The 12,222-nt window shown below is 47.3% G+C and overlaps 1 protein-coding gene and 1 long non-coding RNA gene across 5 annotated transcripts in view; one reads left to right on the forward strand and one right to left on the reverse strand.

Moving 5' to 3' along the window:
• Fam174b (family with sequence similarity 174, member B) overlaps window positions 1-12,222 on the forward strand; it is a 73,576-nt gene that overhangs the window by 43,179 nt on the left and 18,175 nt on the right. Inside the window, exons 3-4 of one of the 4 annotated variants that reach the window (XR_015640186.1) lie at window positions 1,918-3,203; window positions 3,247-4,234. The exons of 1 other annotated variant lie outside the window; for it this stretch is intronic. Coding sequence is in view for 1 of the 3 variants with exons in the window: in NM_001401349.1 (NP_001388278.1) it covers window positions 1,918-1,921 (4 nt within the window). In the remaining 2 variants the exon portion in view is untranslated. 4 annotated transcript variants of the gene reach the window in all.
• LOC148007731 (uncharacterized) lies at window positions 957-8,804 on the reverse strand. Its single transcript, XR_015647146.1, has 3 exons — window positions 4,799-8,804; window positions 3,707-4,209; window positions 957-2,003 (listed from the first exon to the last, which is right to left on the reverse strand). It is a non-coding gene; the product is annotated as an uncharacterized LOC148007731 (long non-coding RNA).

Below are 12,222 nucleotides of genomic sequence, written 5' to 3' on the forward strand. Positions count from 1 at the left end.
TCCTGTAGGAGTATTAGATACCAATGACAACATGGCGTGGGAGTCCGTGGCTACTTTAATCTCCTGAGCAGTCAGACTGCTGGAGAGTGGGTTTGAGGTAGAGGCAGAGCTGACCCCCCTCATCTGAGGTTGAGGTCTGGACTCTGATGGAAGGTTAAATAGCTTGCCAGTGGCAGCATGCTATGACTGCTTTCCCTTGCTAAGGAGCTTGGGATGGGTAGGTTCAGGGGGCTCCTCTGCCCACCTCATGTCCCCAGAGTTTAGCTTTGCTGTGAAAGGAGCTTCTGGGGAGCTCCGGTTTCCCTTGGTTTCCAGCACTCCTGTGTATACATGTGGTCCTGCAGCTATGGGGGTTGGGTGTAAACAGCTCATGGGGTGAAGGTGCAGGACCTTCCAGAGGTTCCCTGTAGGTGCCTCTGTGACACTTGAGATGAGGGGTCACCTGGGCAACTGAACTTGAACACTCAGGCAGGCGACAGTGGTGCCACGTGTCCATTGCTCAGAGTGTATCACTGTGCTATGATGGTTTTCACCCATCAGCTCTTCCTGGGGTCAGCAGGCCACTGCCATTGGCCGTCATTTGTAGACCTTTGTTTTGGAGATTGGCTCTGATTCTGTTTGCACTCTGACACCATCAGCAGTCTTTAAATGTTTTTGTTTTTCAAGTATGATTATGTAAGGTCCACAATCTCATACTGATGAAGTAGCTTTATTCTCCACCCCCTCTTAAGTCCTTCACTGCAGCTGTAACTTTCACCCATGGGAAAAATATACCTGTGGTGTGGTCAGCAGTGTTAGAGCCGGAGTTCTAGATGAGCAGGCTCACGCATGAATCCTGTCTGTTCAGTCTTAGGAGACAGTAGTCATATACTTGCATAGGCCCAACTCATCAAACTATGGTTGACGTGCCAAATTTTTGGCACTCACCAGGTCTAAATTAGAACAAAACACCAAAGACAACTTAAAGGTTTATTTTGCCTCACAGGATCAGAGATATCAGTTCCTGGTTGCTTGGACTCGATGAGGCAGCCCACCTCAGCAGGTGTGGGAGAACAAAGCCTCTCTCCACATCATGAGCCAGGGAACAAAAGGGAGAGATTAGAGTCCCATAATCCTGCTCATGACCTGGGGGCCTTCCTTTGGGCCTCACCTCTGAAAGATTCTGGATCCCAGACTGTAACAATAGCTCAAAAGCAGAGTGTGAGTTCTACCTTCATTTTATGTTGCCCCTGTCTCCACCGTTCAGCCCAGGCTTTGCTCACACTCTGTCTTCCTGCCTTCCCCTCTCAAATGCTGGGATTATGGATCTGTGCTAGCATGCCCAACTCGGCTTTCTACAATTTAATGTTTGAAAAAGGAACCAAGAGAATAATATTTCAGGATGCATAAAAGTTGATTGCAATTCATATTTCAGTGCCCATACATAAAGTTTTGAACACAGCCATCCTCAGATTCTGTACTGGGTCTGGCTGCTTTTTGTCATGACAACAGGGTTTATAGTTGACACAGAGACTGTAGGATCTACAAGGTTTAAAATAGTTACCTTTGGATGCTTTGGCCTAAAAACCTGTAGGAGGACTAGGAAGGAGGGATTTGAGGGGAAAAAGGGCACGTGTTCTAAAGGGGTGGGGGCTGTGTGTGGAGGGAGGGATCCTAGGAGTCTTGTGTGCGAACCAAAAGTTACATGGAAGAATGGAATGTGCGTATCAGACAGCACATTTTTCAAAAGTCCCATGGTTGAGGAGCAGGGGCTGTAGAGACCATGATGATGACAATGAACAAGACGGCTCACATAGCAGGAATGGGAAAGCGGGTAGAGTGACAGTGTGGCCTACAGGGTGGAAACTGCCAGGGCGGAGTCCGATAGCTTCAGTGCTCTGGCAGAAGTGATGATTCTCCTTCTTCCTTTTCTTTCAGGTAAAACTTCCCTGGCTTATTGGCATCCTGTGGGGAGGCTGGTCAGCTGCAACTCTGGCTGTCAAGGTCTGGGCATCGTCTCTCACCTGAGGACCCAAACAAATGTTATTTTTGAAACTCTGGCTTCACCCTACATGTCCAGCATCTGCCTGGAATGTCACCGTCACACTTGTTCTCAGCCTCCAGATGAGTGTCACCTTGGCCACCCTTGGATGCCCCTTTGAAGTGCTCCTTCCACTGTTGTCTTGAGGGGTTTTCTACCTTCCTAAGAGATGAAGGTGGGAGCATCGATGTCAAAGAATTTCTCTAGGACCACCGTAGATAATAGTAAAGCTACAATTAGGAGGATCAAGAGTTCATAAAACTGGGCTGGGGAGAAGCTTAGCTCAGAACCCGATCACCTTTCAAGCAGGGGACACAGTTTGGTCCCTAGTGCTCACATTAAAACAAAACTAGTATGGTGGCCTACACCTGGAATCTCAGCCTGGGACACAGGTGGATCCCTGGGGTCAACTGCTCAGCCAGCCTAGCCTAAAGAGCGAGTTCCAATGAAGATACCTGGTCTCAAAAAACTTGTTTGGCTCCAGAGAAATAATGGCCAAGGTTCATTTCTGGCCTCCACATACGTGTATGTTTGCCAACACACACACCTCAAAAGCCTGAAGGGGACTTTCAGATGTACCCAGGAGAATCATGACATTTTGTTCTCCCAAATCATTGCAGCTTCTTCAGGCCTGGCTTTATTTAGGGGAGAGTTGTATGCTATTTCAAAATGGATGTATAAGTTCCCTACCCTGCCTACCTTGTCTAAGAGGTTCTCCACAATAGGCCACAGAAGAATTTCAAATTATCAGGGATCAGACCACATGGGTGAGTGCGTGGATGGGTGTGTGTACCTATCAAATAATTTCTCTTCTCGTGGGAGTGGAAAGTGCCACAGGCAGCCACTCAGTGATTTTCTTGTGTGCTGTAAAATCATTTCTCTGCCCTGCCTCAGTGCTGTGATGTCTTAGGAATGTAATGAAGTCACTGCACAGTTTAAATGAATGGTAGTTTGGTTGGCTGGAAGGAGGAGGAAGAGGAAGAGGAGAAAGAGGGGGAGGAGGAGGAGGGGAAAAAGGAAGAGGAGGAGGAAGAAGAGGGAGGAAGAAGAGGAAGAAGAGGAAGAGGAAGAGGAGGAAGAGGAAGAGGAGGAAGAGGAAGAAGAGGAAGAGGAAGAGGAGGAAGAGGAAGAGGAAGAGGAAGAAGTAGAAGAAGTAGAAGAAGTAGAAGAAGAAGTAGAAGAAGTAGAAGAAGTAGTAGAAGTAGTAGAAGAAGTAGAAGAAGTAGAAGAAGAAGAAGAAGAAGAAGAAGAAGAAGAAGAAGAAGAAGAAGAAGAAGAAGAAGAAGAAGAAGAAGAAGATGACGACACTGTTAAGGACTCTGTTGGAAGTTAGTCCAGGCTAGGTTGGACTGAACTGGACTGGAAACTCTTCCAGGGTCCACCACTCTTCAAGAGGAGCTCAGATGGGCACCTACCCTGGGAGCTGGGTACCCAGGGATGCCCTGAGGAAACAGACCCTGGACTAACTGCTCAGGTTAATGGAGGCCTCCCACTTGGCCTTCTCCCATATTGCTGTAGCTGGTATGCTTCTGTGCAAATCTAATAGCAGTGCCTTTGGGACCCTGGGAGTGCATCACGTCTGGAAAGGTGACCCTTGTTATCTCGTTTCCTTTTCATCTTTGTCCTAGGGTTTGCGTAGTTGCCTGTCTAATGCCCCGTTTCATTGCTTTAGGTGAAAACTTGTACCTTGGCCAGCTCTACTCCATTGTCAGGCCTCCAGTTCCTTACTGGGGTTGTGGTGGTGGCGGTAGGTGGGAAGGTCCACCCTGGCTCTGGAGCCTGGCTGGGCACTGGTTGGTTCAGCCCTGAGCCAGCATGAGGTGTGCTGTGTTCCTGGGATCCATTTATTTTGCTTTTTCGGTTGGCTTCTCTCACTCTTCTGCCATTAGCCAGAGTGATAGGTTTCGAAACAGAGCAGGTGGTTCTTTCCTCTCACCATGTACCCAAGCACAGTGGCGACTCTAGAACTCTGGCCACCTCAAAGCTGTACACCCTCTCAGCCTCGGAGCTGGGACTCAGGGTCCCAGAACTGTAGCTGAACCATCTGGAAAAGCTGGATTCTCTTGCCTTATGTCTGAATGCCACGGATCCGGCTGCCAGCCACTCATCACTGACTGGCAAGAATGGTGGACAGTAACCTTCCAAATCCTTGATGAAACTTCAACACCATAGGCACTTAAATAAAGATCCTTAAAGCAAACAAACAAACAAAAATAACCCTTAGATTGAGTCACGAGTGTGTTGGGTTTGAATATTTTCTGATGGAGCAGATGAGATGACTCACTGTGGTTAAGAACGTGAACACAGGTTCACTTTAGGAATAGCTCACATAGGGGTGAGCTGGGGTTTCTTGTGGGGTGACTGTGTCCTTGTGATTTAGAAAGAGGCATATGAATGGAGTGGGGCCAGGGAAACATGCCCACCCCTCCCCCTACACACACATGTACATTTATTTGTTCTTCTAGAAACTGTTTCAGGTTGGGAAGCATTGAGCCCCCATTTGTTTGGAGACTCTTGAGGTGTCCAGAGGATGTAGAGCCCATCATGTCAAATCTATTTATTGCCTCACACTTACTTCAGTATAAGATTTCCATGACAGCCAGGTGTGATGGCACATGCCTGTCATCCCAGCACTAGAGAGGCCAGCCCAGGTTACAGCGCGAGACTTTGTCTCAACAAACAGGAAAGCACCCCCAAAGTTCTATAAATGTGAGTTAAAGACGTCCAGGCTGCATTAATCTCTTGGTGGACAAAATCCACAGAGAGTGGCTTACTTACATTCTCGTGAACACGCGGTGTTGGACATCATCAAGAACTCGATGGGCGTGGTCTACTCGACTCTCCCAGAAGTTCATTAATCTTCTTGTAGTCAACCACTTTCCTTCCAGTCTTGTTCCTCCTGACATCCAGGGGTGAGGCAGATTGAGGAGGAAAGAGGTGCTCTTCAATCCAGCAGTGGAGGGCTGGCTACAAGTGCAGCTTTGGTTTTAGGGGTTCATCTGTGGTGGGTCCATCTAAACCCTGGTCTCTTCTTCACAAAGAAAGCCTTTCTTCCCCCATGTGGCCCATAAGAGCTACCAGAGTCCAGGAGGGAAGAGATAGATGGTCCATGGCTCCCCAAACCTGTCCCCCCCCGCCTGCATTTCCTACCAAAAGTGCTGACAGTAGAGAAGAGGGGAAATCACTCACAACGGTACTTTCTAAGGTTTGTGGGAGCCCCTATGGAAGTCTTTATATGTGCCGTTCCTGCCCTTTTCAGCAAAATGCTGGCTTCTGGGGACCTTTCAAATGGAATTGGAAAATAACCAGAAATTTCTACAGGGTGGGTACACACATGCCCTACACTTGCTGATGAGGCTTTGACTACCAAAGTAATTTCAAGAGATTTGATTGGCTCCTTAGTATTGCTAACTCTGGGAGAAGGGATGGACAAGGCTTTGAGCATCAGCAAAGAGCATTGTGGCTCAGCCTCGATGAAGACTGTGGGAAGAGTCAGATGACTATTCCATCTGCTTTGCAGAAGCATAGATCTGCTCCCATAATGCCAGCAAGTGGCTCCCCACCACACGTGGGAGCCCAGACTTGCTTCTAACTACATGTTCAGCTACAGTAGAACTCTTGTGACTTTTATCTGAGAAGTCAGGAAACCTTCTTGTGGATTCATTGTGAAATACACAGCAAACAACTTTGTGAGATCACTGTATTTCCTCTTCTTGTTGGGAACCAGATAACATAAGCATTTCAGGCAGTTGTTGGACCTGCACTGGGGCCTGAGTATTTGGTCTGCAGAGTATTTCCCCCCATGGTAATTAGCTCAGAATTTCTTGCTATCGTTAGGCTCTGTGGGCTAGACTATCTGCCAGCTCCACCTTCCTGTAGATGGGCTGATTTTGATGATGTGGAGGGACCACAATGATTTTTTTTCCTTTGGCAAAGCCTAAATGTTTGACTGGCCCATCTGACACCCGTGTTGTGAGTAGGTGAGACCATTGCTGCTAAGTTTGCAAGAAGCCAGCTGGTTGGCAGGGAAGAAGCAAACAACAGAGAGCCTGTGTGACTCCCATCTTGCCGCTCACAGAAACGGGGCAAGCCTTTCTCCACTAGCCCTTGTGATCATTTAAAGGTTGGATCTACTTTAGTGCTGCTTAGTGATGAGTGTCTCTCTGACAGCAAGCCACAAAACCTCGTAGCTTCTGCCTGAAAGTCTTTTTCAGCTCCTGGTGTCGAAACCAGTCATCCCCAGGTTCTACCATCACCTTCAGAAGCTTCAGGTGTTAGGAGCACTTACAGCTTCCACAGCCCTAAATCCCTCACCAGACACGAAATCAACCAAAAGAGCAAGGAGACTCCACACATGGGGGATGTTGTCAAAGTGCAGCACAGGCTCATGTTTGAAAATGATAAGAGTGAACGACAGAGTCAAGACCAGGTCATCGGGCCTGGGAGGAAGGATCTAGAGGTGACTGGGGAGGCATGAGGCATGGGAGAAGGATCCAGGCTTAGACTTAGCCCAGGCAGGGACCTCCAAAGAAATATGAGACACTTATGGTATCTGGAAAGAATCACCATTATCAATAACTTTTGGGGTCCTTCATGTGCCTGGAGCCTTGGCATATAATTTCTTACTCAGTTTTTCGACGGGTCTTTTAGGTGGATATTATCGCTATCTCGCTCCGGGGTTCTGTGTTCATTTCCACAGACCAGCATCTGTCCCTCTCAACTATATTCCCCCTCCGTTGCTCTCCCTCAGAAAATCAACTTATTGCTTGTCTGGTATTTGAACATTCTCTGAGTCCCAGCACCATGTAATGGAATTGGCGATTCTTTTTCTTCATGAGAACTGACCTAGGAAAGTCAGTTACCACACAGGCTCACAGGTTTGTAAGGGATAGAGGTCTTGGACCATGACCCTTTTACCCTCGCCGACATGTTTGCTTGGGAGTGGAGAGATGGGAGACGCCTCTTTAGAACCTTAAGAGCTTTTCAGGACCTTTTGTGGTGGCAGAGGATGACTGAGCTCTGGGCTGATAGGAATTAATGTCACATATCCCAAGAGGCACCCTACTTAGGTGGTAGCTACCCAGTGAGTAAGAGAGTCTGTTTGCAGGGCAAGGAGTGTGTATGCCCAGGTACCCTTGGCCTTGCCTTACCAGATCACTTGGGTCTTTGGAGTACCCTGTCCATTAGCACCAAGCTGGCTTCAGGGGTATGCTGGGATTGTTCTTCCGAGAGCACTTGCATGTCTAAGTTGTTGGGGAATTCTGTCTTGTGAGGCTGCCATGACTGTCACTGTGTAAATCAGAACAGCTCTGACTACCTGCAGGAGATCTGCATAAGACTGGGCTTTTTGGTAGTCCTTTGTCAAAGGCAGTCATTAGACCCTCACCTTAGATTCTAGTCACTTTCTCTTACCTCCTCCTCCCTGAGCTGGGTGCAGCTGTGTCACTTCTATGTAATTTTACCCCAGCTATATGTAGTCTAGAGTATATAGGAAGTAGAAGGTTAACTGAGTGGAATACTCCATCTATAGTGTGATATTGGGTCAGGCCTTGTACACAGCAAGTATTAGGAATAGCTGTGTGGACCATAACCTGACTTGGACTGTGCTCTGGGCAAACAGTTCCTTTGGCCTTGCCTTTCTAAATTCTACCCGGGCACCTGAGGCTTTGCAATACCATTTCCAGTTGCCCCAGAGCAGGGTTCAGGGGTTTGCTGGGGCTGTCCTCACTAGGAGCCCTTGCAAAAGTTCCCTTTTATTTCTGATCTCATCATGGTGTTAATGACTAAGCAAGCCAAGCACCTATGGGGCTGATTCCTGGTTAACACCTTCAAAGGCATCGTTTCTAACTTGAGGGCTGACAGTGCACCCTCCAAATTCACAGCCTAACAGAAAAACCAAGAGTTTGCACGAGAACCCCCTTTTTGAATTTTTGGTCAAGGCTCCCCCAAGAGACTCCCGAAACATTGCGGGTTGTCCCTAGAGGTAGAGGGTTAAGCCCCTATTGCTAAAGAAACTGTGAACTTCAGACACAGTACCCAGAGGGCCTGGACTGGGGGTCTGACCTGAAAGTACCAAGCATACACTTTTCCAAGGAAGGGAAGCAGTCAATAGTCCTACCTAGCTATTATGGCCTATAAACCACAAAAATGACTGCTATGCTGTGATAACCTTAAAGATGTAACAGTGCTGTGAATGTCTTGATGGTAAGCAAAAGCTCTCTACTTGGACTTAGAGCTCAGTCAGCAAGAGGGAAATCATGCCTGGTACAGGAAACCTAGCCAGCCTATATGGACCTAGATAAGTCATGGACCTTGGAGGGAAAACTACAACCACCGCCAAGCCAGCAGAACCCCTAGCTATATTCTAAATGTTTATACTCGTCCCCACAGATAAGCCAGTTCTTGGTCCTTATCAAGGAATCGTCTCTCTGCACCAGATCATTACGGAAAATCACAACTGGTCAGAATGCAGAGAAGAGACTGTGAGGGGCCCAGCTCCAACTGGTAGACCTATGACAGACTCCTGAATCAAAACTCATGGAGCCTCGTGGAATAGGAAATGGAAAGACTGCGAGAGTCACAGGGTCAGGGAGTCACCATGAGATCGTGCCTCCTAGAAACATTAGAGAAGCTATGCTCAAAGTTTCATCGGGATGGGTGCCTAAGCAACACCTGATCAAGGATGCCAACAATAGACATGCTGACAACTTATGGGGCCCCAACCCTAGAAGAAGAACTGCAAGCCAGTGAGGCATGTCAGTTCATTCAATTCAGCCCTGAAATCATATACATACAAGTAACATTATATGAACTGAGCAGGTACATTTAGGTATGTATACACACACACATTTAAAAGGAGGCCATGAGTTTTGAGGAGGAAAATACACAGAGGGGGTTGGATGAAGGATACAGAAGTGGGAAATGATGTAACTTCAAAAGGCGAGAACAAAACAAAGTACTTTTGAAACTGCTGGAGGGCATCCGTCTGAGAAGACTCTTTGGGTACTGGTTTTAACCAGTGGTAAGTCTTCATTAGCTGGCCAGCCCTCAGCCTTTCTTGGGGTAAAGTTTTAAAAGACAAAACCATAACCTCACTTAGCAGAAACAGCTAGCCAGAAGTGGAACTACAGAAGGCGAGAAAGCAAGGTAGTACATTTAGGGTCTTCCCCAGAACTATGGGCTTCTTCAATGAATTGGGTTTCTGCCCTTGTTTTGGCATCTCTGGCTGCCTGTATGCCGGGTTCCATGGCCCGAATGAAGGGTAGTCCCATCATGATGTCAGTTGTGTGGAAAGTCTGAGACCTACTCAAGAAACAAGACTTTACGGTGCAATCTGAGCATGTCCAGAGATTCCGCTGCCTATCACTTATATCTTCTACATATGCACCATAAGTACTCCATGACTTTGAGCTAAACATGCCCCCAAACGTTTGTCTGCTCTTTTTTTAAGAATTTGATTTTTAAACTGAACACATTCGAGAATGGGCTGACCCCTTTGTGAATATATATATATATATATATATATATATATATATATATATATATATATATATTGCCCCTCCACAATAAAATCCTATGCTTCCTCTGTTTGGAGAAGGTGTGACTTTTAAAATTATGTGTGTGTATTGCCCGCTGCAGGCGATGCATTTTTTCCCTCCACTTTTCTAGGTCTTGGCTGTGCTTATTTTGGCTTTGCACTCACCAAGATGCAAACCTATTGTGTCGAGTTTCAAGTAATAAGCCACGTGGTGCTTGGGACGTGACCCTAGCCTTTGGCCCAGGGGAGTCTGGTTTGTGGGACTGGTCCGTGTCTTCTTTTTTCCCCTATTGAGGGTGTGTGGATGAGTGTTGGGATTGCTGCTGCTTCAAAACCGCGTGCTTTCCTCCACAATGCCCATTTTTCCAAGTTACAAGAGCTTGGGGTGTTACGGATTCTGCCTGCCTTGACGTCTATGCCATTATCTGAGCTGCTTCTCCCTCCTCATCCCCTCAAGGCCTCAGGAAGCACCCAAGTCCCCCCACCCCCGGAATTTCTTTAGCCGGAATCACCGTGCATGGGACATGATTACTGGAAATGTTGTGGAAACAAAGTGAAGAACAGCCAGCCTGCACAAGCACTGCATAAAGCAGCTAATGAAACGGAATAATCTCCTTTTCCTTTGGAAGCTGAGCCGGGGCATGGAATATTGCTGGGAATTAAGGCTCCCTCTGGACTGTCCATCTACCCAATACTTTGCTGAGATACTCAGCTGAAATCCTCAGCTCTCACAAGGCAGGGAGGAGTGACCGGCCCATGTTGTGAGGGTGTGGGGCGGTTAACAATTGAGGTGGGCTCCGTTACGTGTCCTACAGGTGTTCACGGACCTGTGGGCACAGGGCGGTGGCCTGCTGGGCTATCCAGGTGGACAGTGCATTCACTAGATTTAAGGGAAGATTAAGAGAAGGAGAAACTAAAGCATAAAAGAGTTGATATATTTGGGAGAGTGAGTAAAAAAAGAGAGAGAGAGAGAGGAGAAGCAAGGAGTCATTGTGGGAGAAGGAGAAGCTGGAGACTTGGTAAATAAAAGGTGCAAGGGATAGATGGTACCGGGCTTTGTATGTTTAAGTGGGCAATTATATCTTACCAATTGGATCTAAGATTATTGTGTGGTCTGTTTTTATATGTAAGAGTCTCAGTGTAAGAAAGTGTGTGGCTGGGCTGTGTTTCCGCCAAGATATCCAGCAGATATCTGGGGCACTGAGGTGTGGAACCCAAGCAGGGTAAAACACCCAGAGAAAAACATTTACCGTTTCATTTTTATTTTTTTATTTTTATTATTTTTTACAACAACAGGTACTGGAGTTGGGAGGGGCGGGAGCTCCATACAAGAGCCCCGTCACGACGGGCGTCTGCTTTACTCAGGCACCTGTATCCTGGCATATGCTAGCCTCTATTTATTGAGCTTCTACTGTGTTTTAGGCAACGCAGGAAGCATTTCACATGGGTTATAGAGAGACTCATTTTGCACAGTAAGCTGAGCCAGGGACTGCAAAGCCAGTTTCCCTGGGTAGGACCTTACAGACGCTACGGCCTGCCACCTTGTGTGGCCTTAGATGCATCTCTTGACCTCTGTGAGCCCCCTCCTTGTCTGTAACATAACAGAGTCAGAGTTTGTCTTGCCTGGGTATTGTGAACTGGACGAGTTAATGACTTTCATTGTACTTCTTGACACTACCAGGCATTCAGTCGTGTCATTGTGTATGGCAGCCAGTATAAAATAGTGACTGTATTATCATTTCTACTTTCAAGTGAGGAAACCTGGGCTTTGGTAATGAGTTTACCCAGGTCTCCAACTGGCAGAGTTAGGATGCCTGCTTTTGGAGGCCTGGGTGCTCTGCACAGTTTTGTGTCCCTACCCAGCACCAGATTCTGTCCAAGGCCAGGATCCAGACGTGCAGCGGGGTGGGTAGTTATCTGGAGCAGGTCCGTGGAGTGATTTCAGAGGTGCAGGGAGTACTGGGTAAGTAAGGGTCAGGGGCGTGTTCTTCAGAGGCAGTTCTCTTTCTGTGAAGCAAGAGTTTGAAATTGGTAGTGAGTGTTGCTTGGGAGGGTGGTGGCCCTGGACAAAGGGTAAGCCGGGAGCTGGAGGTAGAGAGGATTCTGCAGTTTATGTCCTGCTTCTAGAGGCAGCAGAGTGGGCTCAGCCCCGGAGGAGCAAAGCTGGGTTGGAAGGAACATTGCACAGGTCAAGTGTCTTTCTCTTGCACATGTCACTGTTTTCCTTATTGTAGGCACTCTCAGAATACTGCTTTTGTGGGGGAAAGCAGCCCATGACACCAGCTCTGCCATCTTCTTCCCACAGAAGGGAGGGAAGTGGATGTGGGAACCCTGCTTGGACTTGAGAGGCACCGGCATTTCGAACACTCAGCCTCATTATTTTTAAATGAGCATTTAAAGACGTATAAGGCAGTGTGTCCCAGCGTAGTGCTGGAAGTTGTGTAGTGACCACTATTGCAGACACCAACGAGTCCTGGTGTTCTCTGGATTAGTGACATGGAAGTCAGCTTGAAGTTAGGAGGAAACATTTGAGGTTGGTTTACCAAAGTCTGCTGACTTTTGGTCAAAAGGTCCTGAAAAAAAAGTAATCTTTTTGACCAAATTTTGGACAATGAATACATAGCATATAAAGAAGGCAAAACAGTTAATCTCAGTGGTGTTTGGG

This window comes from Rattus norvegicus, chromosome 1 (genome assembly GCF_021556685.1).
Source record: "Rattus norvegicus strain SHRSP/BbbUtx chromosome 1, alternate assembly SHRSP_T2T, whole genome shotgun sequence".
In the NCBI taxonomy this organism is placed as follows: Eukaryota; Metazoa; Chordata; class Mammalia; order Rodentia; family Muridae; genus Rattus; species Rattus norvegicus.